Source organism: Silurus aristotelis (assembly GCF_946808225.1).
Source record: "Silurus aristotelis genome assembly, chromosome: 22".
Classification (NCBI taxonomy): Eukaryota; Metazoa; Chordata; class Actinopteri; order Siluriformes; family Siluridae; genus Silurus; species Silurus aristotelis.
Window position 1 is genome coordinate 10,102,737 of NC_139595.1, and position 19,521 is coordinate 10,122,257.

At 38.2% G+C, this 19,521-nt stretch overlaps 1 protein-coding gene across 3 annotated transcripts; it reads right to left on the minus strand.

Annotated features, from left to right (window-relative positions):
* Positions 1-10,776: 10,776 nt before the first annotated feature.
* Positions 10,777-18,393, minus strand: mul2 (mitochondrial E3 ubiquitin protein ligase 2). Of its 3 annotated transcripts, none has more exons than XM_083526037.1 (5): positions 18,302-18,363; positions 16,930-17,068; positions 16,699-16,786; positions 16,445-16,565; positions 10,777-11,833 (listed from the first exon to the last, which is right to left on the minus strand). In XM_083526037.1, exons 2-5 carry the CDS (start codon positions 17,044-17,046, stop codon positions 11,140-11,142), a joined length of 1,020 nt encoding a protein of 339 aa, XP_083382163.1. In that variant the 5' UTR covers positions 17,047-17,068; positions 18,302-18,363; the 3' UTR covers positions 10,777-11,139. The 3 variants fall into 3 exon arrangements, with proteins under 3 accessions (XP_083382163.1, XP_083382162.1, XP_083382161.1); XM_083526036.1 differs by having other exon boundaries at positions 10,915-11,833; positions 16,930-17,083; positions 18,302-18,393; XM_083526035.1 differs by having other exon boundaries at positions 10,915-11,833; positions 16,930-17,083; positions 18,017-18,365.
* Between the last annotated feature and the right edge of the window lie 1,128 nt (positions 18,394-19,521).

A 19,521-nucleotide genomic window follows, 5' to 3' on the forward strand; every position in this document is an offset into this window, starting at 1 on the left:
TTCTTATAAAGCTCCACAGTTATGGAACAGCCTTCCAATCAGTGTTTGGGACTCAGATACAGTCTCAGTGTTCAAGTCGAGGTTGAAAACATTTATTTAGTCAAGCCTTTGATCAGTAGATTTTTTCTTAGGTAAAGGCTCAGATCATGTATGTATGTATATAGAGTGTTTGGTTAACTGAGATATTTGTATGCTGTCGTCCCCTCACATTCACACGTTCACTCAGGTTCGTTGACGGTGGTGTGGTGGGTCGTCTCTTATCCCAGAGATCCCTCATGTCTGTGTTACCATCTGGTTCTCCATGTAATTATGCTGCCATAGCGAGTCTTGCTGGAGTCCAAACTGCACAGTGACATTAACTTTCATACAACAATAAGGACACTTAATAATCCATATCCTTCTCTTCCTGTCACCCTTCTCTCTCTCTCTCTCTCTCTCTCTCTCTCTCTCTCTCTCTCTCTCTCTCTCAAGTTAAACATGCTCCTGAGGCTTCAGTGACCACTGTTCCTGCCCCTCTCCCCTCTGTGGATCTTCCCACTTCGTCCAGGCCTGCCTCTGGATAGTGTTCTCTTCGACTGGAGGCCACTCTGTGCAGCTTGGGACGTTTTTTCATCAACGCCTTGGGTGGTTCCATGAAATTTTGGAGTAAGAACGTGCGCTTTGAGGATGGATGCCACAGTCGCCACCGGCTCGCTCATCAGGGACAAACTTGCTTATAAAGAACATATTTACTTTCAATCACCACATTATCTGTGTAAAGCTGCTTTGAGACAATGTTCATTGTTAAAAGCGCTTTACAAATAAAAATGAATTGAACTGAACTACTGAACTGTACACTACACTGTTAGATCACTGTATATACACTGTATATAACTTTTATACAATTATACATAAAATATACATATTGCATATTTTAATTACCCCTCATTCTCTACAAATATTGTGCCTTACATACATCTGCACTACTATTTTGTTTGTGTATCTATATATACACCTTACAGTACACAACAGTGTCTGCACATTTCTCACTACCATAGCCTTATACCTATTTTCTGTGTACTTTTAACATTGTCTACACATCTCTTCACTGCTTCACTGCTATAGCCTTTATATCTATTTACTGTACATATTATATATATATATATATATATATATATATATGTCTATATATATAATATATCTATCGATCGATCTATCGATATAGACATTATATATATATATATATATCATCTTCTCCCGCTTATCCGTAATTCGGGTCGTGGGGGCAGCAGTCTAAGCAGATTCCCCAGACACTTCTCCGTGTCCAGGGATCAGGCTGTCAAGGCCCCCGCCTTTGACTGCTGTCCAATCCTCTCAGCACCGGTCCCTTACGGTCCCTCCTGCAGGTGGTGAGCCCAGGGAAAGGCGGCCCCACGTCGCTCCGACGTCACGGTCCTTGATTTACTTTTCTCGTAAGGGTCCCCTGGAGCATAGAGGGTTAAGGGCCTTGCTCAAGGGCCCAAGAGTGGCAGCTTGGCGATACCGGGGCTTGAACCCCCGACCTTCCGATCGGTAACCCAGCGCCTTAACCGCTGGAGCCACCACTTTCCCCCATTATATATATATATATATATATATATATATATATATATATATATATATATATATATATATATATATATATATATATATATATATATATATATATATATATAAAATGTATGTATAAATATGTACATATACCATATCATTGCCAGCTATTTTAACAATAATGGCTGTTATTTTCATAGGACAGTAAATCTGTATGTACTGTATGAAATACTTCTATACAAGCTGCACATTGACTACTTTAAAATATATTCATATATACAGGTGCATCTCAATAAATTACAATATAATTAAAAAGTTGTTTTTTTTTTCTTCCCTAGAGGTATCTTACTTGGGCAAAGGTTAAAAAGGACTGGACTGTTGCTCAGTGGGCCAAAGTCGTCTTTTTTAGATGAAAGTATGAAAGGGAAGAAAATTTTGCATTTCACTTGAAAATCAAGGTCCCAGAGTCTGGAGGAGAGGCACAGAATCCAATTTGCTTGAGGTCCAGTGTAAAGTTTGCACAGTCAGTGGTGGTTTGGGAAGTCATGTCATCTGCTGGTGTTGGTCCACTGTGTTTATCAAGTCCAAGGTCAGCACAGCCGTCTACCAGGAGGCTTTAGAGCACTTAATGCTTCCCTCTGCTGACCAGCTTTATGGAGATGCTGATTTAATTTTTTAGCAGGATTTGGCACCTGCCCTTACTGCCAAAAGCACCAAAAGGTGTTGGTGTGCTTGACCGGCCAGCAAACTCACCAGACCTGAACCCTATAGAGAATCTATGGGGTATTGTGAAGAGGAAAATCAGAAACAAGAAAAAAAAATGTAAAGGAGCTAAAGGCCACTGTCAAAGAAACCTGGGCTTCCATACCACCTCAGCAGTGCCACAGACTGATCACCTCCATGCCACACCAAAATGTGGCCGTAATTAAAGCAAAGGGAGCCTCTACTAAGTATCGAGTACATTTACAGTACATTATCATACTTTACAGAAGACCAACAATTTACTAAAAATGTTTTCGTGAATTTTTGTCAATTGGTGGGTTTTTGTTAAATGTGAGCCAAAATCATCAAAATTACACTTTAAATATATCAGTCTGTGTGTGATGAATCTATATAATACATGAGTTTCACTTTTTTTTTAATTGAATTACTAAAATAAATCTAAATTAAAAATAGATTTTTAATGATATTCAAATTTTTTTTTAGATGCACCCTGTGTAATGTAATATATACTGTATATATATATATATATATATATATATATATATATATATATATATATATATATATACATATATATACAGTGAGGAAAATAAGTATTTGAACACCCTGCTATTTTGCAAGTTCTCCCACTTAAAAATCATGGAGGGGTCTGAAATTGTCATCGTGGGTGCATGTCCACTGTGAGAGACATAATCTAAAAAAAAAAAAATCCAGGATTCACAATGTATGATTTTTTAACTATTTATTTGTATGATACAGCTGCAAATAAGTATTTGAACCCCTGAGAAAGTCAATGGTAATATTTGTTTGTTTGCAATTACAGAGGTCAAATGTTTCCTGTAGTTTTTCACCAGGTTTGCACACACTGCAGGAGGGATTTTGGCCCACTCCTTCACACAGATCTTCTCTAGATCAGTCAGGTTTCTGGCCTGTCGCTGAGAAACACAGAGTTTGAGCTCCCCCCAAACATTTTCTATTGGGTTTAGGTCTGGAGACTGGCTAGGCCACACCAGAACCTTGATATGCTTCTTACAGAGCCACTCCTTGGTTATCCTAGCTGTGTACTTCGGGTCATTGTCATGTTGGAAGACCCAGCCTCGACACATCTTCAATGCTCTAACTGAGGGAAGGAGGTTGTTCCCCAAAATCTCGCAATACATGGCCCCGGTCATCCTCTCCTTAATACAGTGCAGTCGCCCTGTTTCATGTGCAGAAAAACACCCCCAAAGTATGATGCTACCACCCCCATGCTTCACAGTAGGGATGGTGTTCTTGGAATGTTACTCATCATTCTTCTTCCTCCAAACACGTTTAGTGGAATTATGACCCAAAAGTTCTATTTTGGTCTCATCTGACCACATGACTTTCTCCCATGACTCCTCTGGATCATCCAAATGGTCATTGGCAAACTTAAGATGTGCCTGGACATGTGCTGTTTTAAGCAGGGGAACCTTCCGTGCCATGCATGATTTCAAACCATGAGGTCTTAGTGTATTACCAACAGTAACCTTGGAAACAGTGGTCCCAGCTCTTTTCAGGTCATTGACCAGCTCCTTCCGTGTAGTTCTGGGCTGATTTCTCACCTTCCTTAGGATCATTGAGACCCCACGAGGTGAGTTCTTGCATGGAGCCCCAGTCCGTGGGCGATTGACAGGCATGTTTAGCTTCTTCCATTTTCTAATGATTGCTCCAACAGTGGACCTTTTTTCACTAAGCTGCTTGGCAATTTCCCCGTAGCCCTTTCCAGCCTTGTGGAGGTGTACAATTTTGTCTCTAGTGTCTTTGGACAGCTCTTTGGACTTGGCCATGTTAGTAGTTGGATTCTTACTGATTGTATGGGGTGGACAGGTGTCTTTATGCAGCTAACGACCTCAAACAGGTGCATCTAATTTAGGATAATAAATGTAGTGGAGGTGGACATTTTAAAGGCAGACTAACAGGTCTTTGAGGGTCAGAATTCTAGCTGATAGACAGGTGTTCAAATACTTATTTGCAGCTGTATCATTAAAATAAATAGTTTAAAAATCATATATTGTGATTTCTGGATTTTTTTTTTAGATTATGTCTCTCACAGTGGACATGCACCTACGATGACAATTTCAGACCCCTCCATGATTTCTAAGTGGGAGAACTTGCAAAATAGCAGGTTGTTCAAATACTTATTTTCCTCACTATATATATATATATATATATATATATATATATATATATATATATATATATATATATATATATAAAACCCTGGTGCTACATAAAACAACATAAATCAGCAGGCAAGAACACAGAGCTAAGGACTAAAAGTTAAATCGTTACAAAGTGCATCGTGTGCAACCTGTTGCAAACAGTGCCAACAAAAGACAGTGCAGAGAGACAGTGTAGGACAGATACACAGAACACAATATAGCACCAACCAGTAAACCTACTGTATTATGTCTTATACAGTACAAGGTGCAAAAAAAGAACTGTAACTACACTTTTGTGTACTGAAATAAACACAAAATGTGCAAAACAGCATGTAAACAGTTATAATATAGTTATAATATACTATGGGTGGTGCAGAAGACATGGATTTGTATGGTTTGAAATGAGTGTGTGTTTGAGTTGAGGTTTGTAGCAGTTCAGAAACACTTAGCCGAGTGAGTGTGTGAGTTCAGATCAGTTTTGTGTGTTGAGGAGACTGATGACTGGAGGGAAAAAACCTTACACAGTCTGGATGTGAGGGCCCGAATGCTTTAGTACCTTTCTCCTGATGGTAGAGGGGTGAAGTGTGTGTGTAAGTGGTGTGTGGGGCCGTCCACAATGCAGTTGGCTTTGCGGATGCAGCGTGTGGTGTAAACGTTAATGATAGAGGGGAGAGAGAGTCAAATGATCTTCTCGGCTGTCCTCACTTTCCTCTGTAGGGTCTTGCAATACAGGACGGTAAAAATACGTCCTCTTACCATTATTTTTAAAGCAATCACATGGTATAAATTTACAGACAGAAGAACAGGTTAAATGCAAAAGAAATATATGTAACAATAACTCTTGAAAAACTATAATAATTTTAATTCTGATCCTGACACAACTGACATGACCTCATATACCTACTTACTTTTACTTACATTCAGGTGGAAATTTTAATAAAATCATTTCAGTTATAAACTACATAGGACAAAGGCATATTCTGACTACAGATAAAACAAACTAAGAACCATTTATGAATTTGTTTAGTGATTTTTACAGATTAGAAATTAAAAAGTTAGTATTAAATTATGCACTTTCGCAGCGAAAAGAAACATTCCTGTTATAGTCATTTGATGCAACATCAGCAGATCTACTCTAAAATATAACACTTTATTCATTTCATATGATGCTTAAATCCGGACACTGGTAAAAGAGCTAGTTTAACTGTGTAGTGACAACTTTCTCCGCAGCCCCCTTAATTTCCAACTCTGGTGCTAATTAACATAATGTCACACAGTGATGAAACGCACCAGTACAACAATGATGTACACAAAAGATATTAGCTATTATTAAATGACTTTAACATGTTTGCGCAGGTTTGATGATGCCAGTTCAGTCGTCTCAGGCAAACACAGCTTACACTGCATAATAAAGCTTTTGGCTTTCTTGCACTTGAAGTCAAAGTGATCGCTTAAATATGGCCAGGGGTTTGTTTAATAAGAATTCAATAGCATTTCACTTTCAGCTCGGTCTGAATCACTGGCATCCAGTGGGCTCTGGGCCCCATTTCCCAATTATCTGACCTTTTTCCTACATGTAATAACAATCAGGGTAATTCTGAAGGAAGATTACAGTTAGAGTGTAGTGAAGGTGAAGAAAGCATTTGATAGGGTGATGAACATGAAGTTGAAGGGGTGATTAAAAATTTTTTATCAGTGCTTATGCTCCACTAGTGTGTTGTGAGATGAAAGAGAAGAAAAAATTCTGGAGTAAGTTAGATGGAGTGGTAGAAGATGTACCTAGGAAAGAACGATTGGTGATTGGGGCAGACTTTAATGGGCATGTAGGTGAAGGAAACAGAGGTGATGAGGAGGTTATGGGTAGGTATGGCCTTAAGGACAGGAATGTGGAAGGGCAGATGGTGGTAGATTTTGCTAAAAGGATGGAAATGGCAGTGGTGAACACTTATTTTAAGAAGGAGAATCATAGGGTGACGTATAAGAGTGGAGGAAGGTGCACAAAGGTGGACTATATTTTATGCAGAAGATGCAACCTGAAAGAGATTGGAGACTAAAAGGTGTTGTCAGGGGACTGTGTAGCTAGACAGCATCGGATGGTGTTCTGTTGGATGGCTTGGTAGGTGAAGAAGACGAGGAGAGTGAGGACTAAAAAAGAATAAGATGGTGGAAACTGAAGGAGGAAGACTGTAGTGTGAGATTCAGGGAAGAGGTCAGACAGGGGCTCGGTGGTGGTTACGAGGTCCTGGATGATTTAGCAACTACTGCAGAAGTGATAAGGGAGAAAGCTACAAAGGTACGGGTTACATCTGAAAATAGAAGAGAAGACAAAGAGACATGGTGGTGGAATGAGGAAGTGCAGCAGAGCATAAGACAGGAGTCTCCATGGACTATGATGATTGGGGATGATATTGTTATTTGTGGTGAGAGTAGGGAGCAGGTTGAGAAGAGCCTGTAGAGGTGGAGGTACATGCTGGAGAGAGGGGGAATGAAAGTCAGTCGGAGTAATACAGAGTACATGTGTGTGAAAGAGAGGGAGGGCAGTGGAGTGGTGGGGTTGCAGGGAGAAGAGGTGGAGAATGTGGAGGAGTTTAGGTACATAGGGTCAACAGTGTAAAGTAATTGAGAGTGTGTTAGAGAAGTGAAGAAAAGAGCGCAGGCAGGGTGGAGTGAGTGGAGAGATTTGTGAAAGGAGGGTATCTGCAGGAGTAAAAAGGAAAGTTTATAGGACTGTGTGGAGACCTGCGATATTGTATAGTATATACACTTTTTGACAAAGTGGCATTGAATAAAAGACAGGGGGTGGAGCTGAAGATGTTGAGGTTTTCGTTGGGAGTGATGAAGATGGACAGGATTAAAAATTAGTTTATTAGAGTGACTGTGCATGTAGGACGATTTGGAGACAAGGTAAGGGAGGCGAGATTGAGAGGGTTTGGACATGTGCAGAGAAGGGGCGTGGGGTATATTCATAGGAGAATGCTGAGGATGGAACCACCAGAAAGGAGGAAAAGAGGAAGGCCAAGGAGGAGGTTTATGGATGTGGTGAAGGAAAACATGCAGGTAAGTTGGTTTGAAAGAGGCAGATGTAGAGGACAGAGTAGTATAGAGACGAATGATCCGCTTTGATGACCCCTAATGGGAGCAGCCGAAAGAAGAACAATAAGCATAACAATTATTGTGTATTCAGGAAGAGACAAATAAATACATTTGACAAGTTTATTAAATTAATTTAAAGTATGCATACTATATATAGTAAAGCAGTTGACACCATTGTATGGTCTCTCACACACAAACAACTGAAACACTGTCTGAATTATTATAATTAGAATAACAATAAGATAAGAGTGAAGAATAAGTTGCACTCCAGAAAGAAATGCCGACATTATCTTAAACAGCGACGGGATTATTGAATCAGTGATTTGAATTTGAGAACCAAATCAGTTCTATTCGTAAATCATTTAGGCTGGTTTTATTAACGAGTTTCTCCAATTCATTAAAATGAACGGACTCGAACACGTCATTATTACAACTATCTAATTATTATTACTACTACAACATTCATTTCATACACTTTCAGGGTAAATTTTAATTGATTCAGTAGAGAAAGCTTTGCAAGGCTTTCCAAACCTTTATACATCACTTCTTTTATTGCCACTTGGTGATTTTCCGTCTATTTGGAAGCTCAATGCTGTTCCATAATTATTGCTCGATTGTGTGGAAAATAATTTTGTTTTAACTTCCAGTGGATAAACTTTAAAATTTATATTTTATGCTCATTAAAACAGCTTCACACGGCCTAATTTCAGAATCATAACAAAACAGTCAGTACCTGACTTCCCCGTCTTGCTTTCTCCTTTTTTATCTTTGCCGACTTGCATTATTTTTCTTCCTTTCTTTTTTTTAACCCAGTAATGGATATGATTTAAATTGAAGCAAAAAACTATACTTAAAAAAAAAAAAAAAAATAACATTTTAAACTACTGTAATGCTATAAAGCGCACCCATATATAAGCCACACCAACTGAATTTGACAAAGATTTTTATTTTAAACATAAATAAGCCTCCATTAAAACTAATGAACTTTACACAGGCTTTAACAAAAGACAGTGTCTGTTACACGGTGTAACAGGTGAAATATGTTGCGCTTCCTTTAGGAGCATAGCGGTATTTTGGGAATAGCCTGGCGCCGCATTTTTTCGCTATTACTGCGTGTGTGGAGACCGAGGAATATGTCCTTATTATTTTCTGATGCTCATGTCTAAGTTTCTTTGACTAACCCGTAACGCTGTTGCCAAGAATAATAAAAAAGCATGAGTTTTGGAAACCTGTCTATGCTTATATGATTTCTGTTGCTACTGGAGTTAGCGAGCTCTCCCTTGACCCAGACTCAACGCGCTACAACGGCTTGTATCTAAACAGTAGCCTACCAAGAAAGTCATTGTTCACTGTCTTCCTCCTTCCTTTCACAACTATTTCTCTCGGGAGTTTATTTTTTGGCATCGTCGTGCGTTCCAGCGCTTTTCGTTTCCGTTCTGAAATTTTATTGGTCTGTTATGGGGTTCCGTTTTTTGGCTTGAAGTTTGTGAATCCGGGAAAAAGCCAAGAAAAATTCATAAATAAGCCGCTTTGTTGTTTAAGCCGCAGAGTTCAAAACGTGGGAAAAAAGTAACGGCTTATAGTCCGAAAAATACGGTTTAAATGGTTTAAACACCAACTGAGGAGACTCACAAAATCGAGAACAAATTTAGGCCCTAAAATAAATGTTCCCGTGCTTTCAGGAGGTACAGATCAAGTTTGGTTGCACAGGATTCAGCATACATATATGATTTTTATATTATTGAGGCATAATTCATTGATTTTTTTTTTTTTAACACATCAAGCAAAAAAATGGCTAGTTTCAAGTTTACAAAAAAAAAAAAAAGGGTTTATAAAAAAAGGGAAATGCTCTAATCTATGCACAGGTGGATTCCTAAATTAAAGACGTCTCATCATAACAAGGCCACAACATTTAAGTGATTCTCTTTCTTCCCTTTTTGAGAGAAAATTAAGGAAGAATAAAGATTTTAAATGTCACATTTACAACTGACAAATATTCAGACAAAATGAAAATAAAATTCTTTATGCCAGAAAACATGACAACAAAAGAAAAGGAGACAGTCCTTTTGAAACCTTACATGCTTTAGCTGATAAACTGAAAATAAATTACTCGCCTGCTCAGGTAATCATGATGATGAAAGCAATACAATTCTAAAGAACATACAGCCAAATATGCCTGTAGTGGGTTTGCCTATGGCATCAGCCTATTATGAGACTGTGGCTGTGGACTAACATGGGCTTGAGCTGGGAATATAGAATTTGAATGTTATCAACCACTTCAGTGCACCACAAAGAACCATGTGTGGTCATAGGCCAAGATAGTGTATTTGTATTTGTTAGGCATGGTGGAACCTATGTTAGAGTGCATCAGTCCAGACTAATAAAGGTGGATGACCCACAAACATAACTGGAGGAGATTGAAAGTACATGATGATATCTTCATGCCTGCAAAGAATACAGAACTCAGCACCTGGAAGAGAAATGTCTTCAAAGAAGTGAAAGATGAAGATCAGAAGTGCATCTCCATGAGGTGTGTGCACACTTAAAGAAACAACTGCTGGAGTTGTAGAGTAGTTCTAAGAGGCTTTGAAGAAATAAACATTTAAGACCTTGCTAAAGACATGTGCCTTAGAGTTTCTAAAATGTGTTTATGGCCTAACAGATGCTTCTTTGTTCTAGTATAACAGGGTGAAATACACCATGCAACAACTGTGAGCTACAGTGTCAAAGGAAGATCCAGCAGGATTTTACTGGCTGGATGATTCCTGCAAGGTGATGGGGATTTCGAGTGGTACAGATGCATTCTCCATCATTTTCATTCTTCAATTAAAAGCTGCCTTTCAAGTTAGAAGCGAAGAACAACAGTTTCAGCTACATCGGAATAGAAGTACATTTAAAGGAGGATGAAAAACAAGTACAACAAGGAACATACATAAAAAAATCTGCAACCTATCCCAGTGGACTCCACCAGAGAAATACAGAATGAAGATTCACTGACAGATGTTGAGATACTAAAATCAAAGATTGGACAAATATTATGTTATTGTTACTGGATATGCTGGTTGGTGGTCTACAACGATTCCTCAATGGGAAATCCTCTGGACAGTGGCACATAGGGTGGACATTTCATCATACTTATAGGAGAAAATGAAACATTTTTTCCTATATCTTGCCAGTCAAAACGGATCAGGAAAGTTGTACAGAATACCTATATTCTAAAGGTCTTACATTTTGAGAGGATTTGTTGTAACTCCATGACAAGCATACACATTTTAACCCTTCACATTTCTTACATTTTTTATATAGGCAACTATCAAACAAACAAACTTTTCAATGATGGAGACAGAGAAAGATTAACAAATACAGTATAAGGGTAAGATAGCCAGTTGTCTATCATTTCTCTCTGTGTTCATTTGTGGGGTTTTGTTTTACTCCACCTTCCATTCATTTCTTCAGCTTCTATTTTCTGAAGCCTGGTAGAGGATAACGTACTGGACATCTTATCCCTTTGGACTCACAGCATCACAGACTTCTGTAGTGTCATAATCCACTATCTCTTGCACTTTTGTGTTCAGGACTGATAGAGGGGCACAACTCTAATGATCCCCTGCCTGCACACTGGACATGTTGGCTGAGGGAGTGCTTCATAGCAGCTGTAGCAACAACACACATGTCCACAATCCAGAAACACACACCCTCTCGGGTTACTCAAACAGATTACACACGCATTATCGCGGTCCTCCACACCCTCCTCAGGTCGATCAAACTCCCTCTTTATCCTCTCTCTCTCCCATTTCATCTGGATCCGCCTATAACACCGAAATCCTGCCCACAGAACTACAGCAACACCCGCTAGAGCAAACACACCCGCCAGGGCCCACCAGCACGATGCCTGGCCCTCTTGGTCAAGCTTCAGTGACTCAAAGTCAGCCCTGGTCAGGAAGTAGTTCGAACCGTCAGTCGGGGGGCGGAGTTTTAGCAGGCGGTCTGAATCAAGGATGAGCTCCCCAGCAGCAGTGATGGACACACCCACTCTCAGCATTTCCTCCGTCTCCAGCTGGCCCTTTCTTTTCTCGCCACTCAAATACTGGCTGAGCAGGTCACTAAAGCCGTAGTTTGCCTGGTGGAACTTCTCATGCACCGTTTCCATCTCAGGGCCAGACGCCTCGAGTGGACGAAGTACCTGCACCCATGCTCCATCATTTCCCACCAGAGAAAAGGGCACGCTGCTCACACGCTCATGCAGCACACGCTCGCGGTCCACCCTGCAGGAGAGAGAAGCACTGTAAGTGTCTATACAATAAATGGAAATGAGGCGTGTGTGTTTTCAAGGTTTTATTTGTCAATGCCACCATATATGCAGACATACAGTGGAATTAAAATACCGTTTCTCTTCTCTTTCATCAAGTGTTTATATTGTCATTGCAATGTAAAGATTTTGTATACAAATATCAACAGTCAGTGCAATATAGAAACAGATTATGTATGAAGGTAACAGCAGTAGACTTGTCATATATAGATATATATAAACCGAGTGAATATATCTTGTAAACATCTGAATGAATATACGTCTGAGTAAATGTAAACAGCTAATTTTGTTATTATGCAATAGGCTGAAGTGGAGGTTTAATGGGTGCGAGATATCAGCAGTGATGCTGATGGCTCTGCTAGTGAGGTGGGTGTGGAAGATGTCCATAAGGGAGGGCAGAGAGACAAAGATGATCTTGCTGGCTGCACTCACTATGCGTTGTTGAGTATTTCGACAGGATGCAGAGCAATCTCTGTACCAAACAGTGATGCAGCTGGTGAGGATGATCTTAGTCGTGCCCCAGTAGAGGGAGCACATGATGGGAGGTGGGACTCATGCTTTCCTCAAAAGGAAATTGCGACTGTATCTTACGTGGGACAAAGATGACGGCAAACTATGCGAACATGAATGTGAACAGAAAGCACTCTACAGTGCACAATTAAACAATGTCTGAGAGAAAGGGGTGCTGCATCCATTTGTGCCACTATCTTGTTTCAAATTATGGAAAGTTTTTTGTTGTGTGTGTCTATGTCTGTAAGTTAGCAAAACAAGGAGGATTTACAGAGGTTTCCATCAACCTGATTTTATACAGTGATTAAAAACAGTACATCAAAAAGGTTTTGTGCTTCTGTCTGTGTCAGCAAACTAATGAGTGTCTATGGTTTAGAGCAGGTGTCTTCAAAGTTTTTTAGGTCAAGGACCCCTGAGGCGATAGAGACATGGGGCAAGAACCGTCTGATACAAAATGTGTCAAACACAGCCACTGACATTAATAGAAACCAATCATATTATGCTAGGGTTAGTGTTATATTATGTTAAGACATTTAGAACTAGGGCTGGAACAACTAATTAATAAAATCGATAATAATCAATAATGAAATTTTTGTCAACGAATGCCGTTATCAAAATGGCCGTAAAGTGAAATGGCGGAGAGTACAGGGTCAACCGGCAGCAGTAAAAAGTGTGCGCGCCAAGTCATCCAAGGCATGGGAGCATTTTATAATAAACGCAACAAAGAACACTGTAACCTGCAAGTTATGCAAAGCGGAGCTTGTGTTGTATGGAAGTAGCACAGTGATGCACGAGCATGTGAAAAGAAAACACAGTGTTGTCACGGATGGCGAAACATCAGCACAGTAAGTAACAACTGTTTAATCCTCATCATGTGAAAATGGTGTAGTTTAATGAAGTGCTGTTGTGTAAACTGATTGTAACTTCGGGACAATTGCACTGGATCTGTTCTGTTGTGACTCACAAGCATCAGGTTGCGCAATTACCTCGCTCGCGATGTACTGATGATTCAGTTATAACACAGCGAACAAACACTAAATTTAAAAAGCAGCAAAAAACAGCAGCAGTAAATTATTACATTTTTAGTCACTGTTGTGGTTTTCAGCAAATTATTATGCACTTGTACACCAATGCATATTTTTTCTTTTTTTTTTTTTTTTTAAATCAGACCTGTTGCTGCGTTTCTTCGTTTCATTCTCTTTTATAGCATTTGTCTACTACAACAGTAACTTACCATTTTCCAAACATGATTTACTGTGGCTTTACTGTACGTTTAAATGGTTGTTTTCAATATTTGTATATTTAATTTATACATATACAATTTAATTATTAAACAATATGTAATTAATTATATATTGTAAATGCTTATGTCTTCATAACAAAACAAAATGTCTATTTTCTTTTTAAAAAATTGTCAAAATAAGGTATTATATTTTATATAGATATTTTTAAGCATGGTTGTCAACGTGCCATCTGCAATTATCATTAAATACAAAACAAATGTTGATTTACACACTTTGCTTTACCTTGCATACTCAAATGCTGTTTTTTTTTACATAAAGAAATAACCCAGCATGAGTGAATTGTTCAAAGGAGAAATCCCCCATGCACTCCTCAACAAGCAGCCACTATAGGCTTTAAAATGCCTAAATTAAAGATAGTAAACTCAATCTGTGGTTTTTGCATTTTTTTAAGTACACTTTTATACAGATATATCATGAATAAGGGTTTTATAGTTATAATAAGCAAAGAATCTAATTATAATTTTTTTCTTTTTGATTAATATAAATGGCAACAATCTGATTAATTTGTTAGTTGCAGCCCTTTTAAAAAGGTTTATGCATTATATACATATTTTGCAATTAAAATCACAATTTATTAGGTTATTCATAGTTGTCACTCTTTTCATACATTTTCTTTCAGGTGAACTATTATACATTTACATAACATTTAATTTTACATGTAGAATTATATATATATATATATATATACACACACACACATATACATATACACATACACACACATTATACAGTATATATGCACTGGCAATTTATAAACAATTGAACAACTCTGAAATAATGTCATCTTCACTGCTCAACAGTTGAAGGAGTTTTTGTCCTGTCTATACCATGCTACCAGAACACCTTTTCACAAAATAACTAAGGCATTTTAAAAAAAAAAGATTATTTTGCAGAAAGCACACTGATCAAAATTAGAGAACACTTTCAGATACCTCCCAGTTATTGGTGTTAATCTGGCACCTGGTGCTAAATTCCTTGATTATCTGTCAACCCCTATTTAACTGGCAGCCTAACTTCCAGTGTCACTGACTCTGCAAGATGGTGGTCCGTTCTAAATTGACTGAAAGCCTCCGGCAGCAGGTTGTCCAGATGAAGGCCAAAGGGATGACCCTATCAGCCATAGCAAGACAAGTTGGTCATTCCAAATCTGTGATTTCAAGAATATTGAATCTTTACAACATCACAATCTCATTCAAGTCTGCCAAGAAGGCTGGTCGTCCACGGAAGACAAATACAAGAGAGGACAGGATACTGCGGAGGATCTCAATGGGCAATCGTTTCCACACTGCAGCTGGAATTGCTCACCAGTTCAGCGCTGAAAAGGATCTGTCTCATCATACAGTGTCTCTACGTTTAAGAGCATTTGGACTGAAAGCCCACTCTGCAGTGACCAAACCTCTCATTAGCAGAAAGAATCAAAAGGCTAGACTAGGTTTTGCTGAGGCGCATGTTGTGTGGACAGAGGAGAACTGGTCCAAAGTTCACTTCAGTGATAAAAGCAAGTTTAAATTATTTGGGTCCGATGGGAAAGATTATGTTCGGCGACAAACTGGAGAAAGACTGAACCCAAAGTGTGTAAAGAAGTCAGTGAAAAGTGGAGGAGGAAGTGTCATGGTTTGAGGCATGTTTTCTGCAGCAGGATTTGGGCCTCTTATACAGTTACATGGCAGAGTGAATGCAAATTTTATTCAGAACCTTCTTCAACAACATATGGTTCCTTCCCTGCGTTCATCACCCAATCAGCCCGCAGTGTTCATGCAGGACAACGCTCCATGTCACACAGCAAAACGGGTAAACAGGTTCTTGAAACTGAAAACATTGAAATAATGACATGGCCTGCCCAGAGTCCTGATCTCAACCCAATAGAGAACCTCTGGAAAATCCTTGGCGACAAAGTTATGGCCAAGAAACCCACTACAGTCAATGAACTGTGGAGGAGACTGGAAGAAGAGTGGACCAAAATCACACCAGAGCAGTGTGAGAGACTAGTGCTGTCCTGTGGCCGCAGATGTGCTGAAGTCATTCAGAGCAGAGGCCTGTACACTTCCTACTAATTGCTGACTGTGGTAACCTTCAGAAAATTTTGTTGTAATCTTTTTCCATGCTACAGTCATTGCTGTTCTCTAATTTTGATCAGTGTGTTTTCTGCAAAATAATGACTTTTTAAATGCCTTAGTTATTTTGTGGAAAAGGTGTTCTGGTAGCATGGTATAGACAGGACAAAAACTCCTTCAACTGTTGAGCAGTGAAGAAAACATTTCAGAATTGTTTAATTGTTTATAAATTGTTCTCTAATTTTGATTGCCAGTGTGTGTGTTTGTGTGTGTGTGTGTGTGTGTGTGTGTGTGTGTGTATATATATATATATATATATATATATATATATATATATATATATATATATATATATATATATATATATATATATATATATATAATAAAGTTTTAAATACAGATTTTTACGTTTAGTATAAGCTGCTGCATTGATCATGTTGCTATAAATGTAGATTAATATCCATGACTGTCTCTGAATATAATATGAAACAGTCTGGAAAGCCCTAGTCTGCCACATAGTGGCCACATAGTGGCATAGATTTAGTGTTTGTAAACGTTTTACCCTTCAGGATTAAACTCAATTTTACAGAATTTCCAATATACTACAGAAACCTCAGGTAGGCAGGGAATATGAATATATTTTGTAACTTAACCAACATAAGGAAAGAATTACTAAATGCAAAATCAGCAATATCTCACCAGGTACGTGCCAAACCGTTCCACACAAGTTTATGTTCTCGGAGGAGCAGTTTCTGAATAACACCAAAGGTTCCTTCCTTAAACTGACTGCACAGGGGCTCCTCTAAGGGTTGGACTGTGCCTGCAGAGAGAGAGGGACAGAGCAATGGTGTAGGATGTGTTTGTAAATGGCCAATTGAATTAGTACTACACTTACGAAAAGCTTAGTCACTCAACAGTATAATTCTCAGTATAATTCCAGTTTTCCAGCTTACCTTTAATAACCACATACTGCAGACACTTCCCAGGTGTGGCATTCAAAAGATCCACCAGCTCTTCATTTATAGCAATGTGAGGAGCATTCTGGAACCACAAATTCACATATTTCAAAACACTCTAGAACCTGATTCCTACAATGCTATAAAAAATATCTGATAATAACTATACTACTACAATAAAAGATGCTAAATGTGCTTTTTAAGATCAGTTCTGAAGATGGTTCTCACATTGAGTTTGTCCACAGCTTTGCGTTTCTTTCTGTATAAATAATAGAAGAGGCCTGAGAAAGCAATGCTGGAACCTAAAATCACTGTCTCCACTGTCCCAATAGAGAATTCCTCCATGTTCTTTTTTCTCTTGTTTATCCTTACAGGGGGTGAGCTACAAACAAAAGAGTAACAAACAATTGATTAATGCAAAATATTATTTTATGCTATAAATTCATTTAATTATAATATACATTTTATAAAAAGGTATGAACTTTAATAAAAACAATTTTTTTTAAATGTATGCATAAAATGCCATAAAACTAAATTTGCCTTCCTTCCAGGTCATGTGGTCTGTCTAACTCTCAGTGTCAATTAGACCATTAAACAGTACTTAGTTAAATAAAAATGTAAATAAAATAGCTTTGAGAATAAATGTTACATTTAAAATGTTACAAAATAGGGTATCACATTGCAGATCAACTTTTGGCCATGAAATCTTCCTGTGACAGAACTTGATGCAAAAGACTAACTTTGTAATCATTTTTGAGAACAAAAGAGATGAAGAATTTCATTTGCAATGATTGTGTCAGCAGCTCTTTAATACTGAACTAATTAGAGGCCAATCAATTCATTGATAATCGACACGATAGTTGATGGAACTATCAGCAAAATTCATACCAATAGTGTTTCCGGGTCTTTTTTTTTATTAATTTTGAATGCAACTGTTTTTATTTATTTGGATTCAGTTTGAATGCATGTCTTATTTTCATCAATATTTAAGAATATATTCATATTTATTTCATTTTGCACATTTTTTATAATTCAGCACTGTTAGGAAGGTTTACTATCTAGCTCAAAGGACCAATTGTAAGAGTTTCACTATCTGGTGTGCGCTGATCAGGAGATTGTACTTGCCCCAGCGTGTCAGTCAGAACACTTTACATGATTCAGAACACTTAAACTTTACTGGGTTTAGGATTGATCGTGTGTGATGTGATTCTTGATGTCATCTACTAGCTCGGGGGTCACCAACATGTTGCCCGCAAGGACCACATGAATCGCCCGTGGGCCTTTTCTAAAAATAGCTTACCATCGCGCCACTTACCAGTGGGTCAAGAAGTAGCTCTGTTTCAAAAAGGATGGTGACCCCTGTACTTAATGGAGAATCTTTAGGCAGATGATGGTATAATATATAGTGCTCTACAGGAATCTATTTGAACTCAGGGTTAGCATTCACCTAGCTAACTGGAGTGACGTGAATTTCCACCACATGGCAATATGAGAGTTAAACATACTGACACGTGTGATTAAAACAAATACAGTGGTTATTCCAGCTAAGGCAACATATAACACCGATATTAACGTAACTTCAATAATGAATCGAATTTACCCTCAAGCCAGTCAAAAGTAGTGTCATTCCCGGAAGTTAAGAGTTTAGTTTTGATCACGTGATCAAAAGCATTTTCCCACCATTGATCAGACAACTCTCGCGAGATGTCGTTAAAAAAAAAATTAAAAAAACCCGTGCCCGCGTCCACCATATTGGAGAGGCTCAGATTTTCCTAAAAGTCGGCTGTAATTCACTTCTGTTCGATCAATTTCCACAACATATATATATTACATATGACTATATAGAATATATTTATAAAGTTTTTTAGTTATTAGTATAGACTGAAAAAAAAATAGATGTACAGATTGTGCTTTCACAAATAGTGCTAACAACAGTTATTTAAAATAAAGGACATTTAAAGAAACTGTTAAAGACAAATGGGGGACTGAGTCTACTTTGATATGAAATGTCAGCACAGCTTAGACTTCCTGCCCTGATTACAGTGATGCCAAATCAACATATCTGTGTACAGAATCAGATATAAAAATAATTAAAACTTCAAAACATTTAACGTTATAATGTACATCGTCATATTAACTTTAATCAACACAGACACAGTAAAACGCTGTTTGAGGTAAAAAAAATATATATATATCACCTATTATAGTTATCTACCTAGTTGTTACTAAGAAACATGGCCACTGGGACGGTTATGACCCAACTTAGCCTGATGCATGTGCAGAGATTTTGAGATGAGTCGGATTGGAGAGTAAAGAAAAAGCAGCCAACAAGCACTCAACATCTCTGGGAACTCCTAGAGATAGTTAGACATCCATTCCAGGTAATTACCCCAGATGGACATATTGACATAAACCTTTCGAAACATTTTGAAAATCATTCAAGTTAATCGTAAAACAATCTCACCGCATTAGTTCATTAAATTGACCTCACTTCCTGTGACGTAGCTTCCTGTGTTTGACTTGTTTGCCGCGAGTTACGTGTTTGTATCTCTCTCGGCGTTTTTCAAACAAACTTTGCTATCTATCTATCCGTTTTTCCTCTTTTAATAATCCTTAATTGTTTTTGTCTTCCCGACTTGTGCCTGTAGTTAGTTAACTCGACTATCACTAGTGTTGTTTATATTTATTTTCTCTCACTCACATCTCTGTATAATAAATCTGTTCGTGATTATAAGCACTATGCCGGTTGTTTGTCTGCATTCGAGCACAGGTGAGGACTCGTTCGTAGGAACCATTTATAGTGCTTCTCTTAATGTTAGT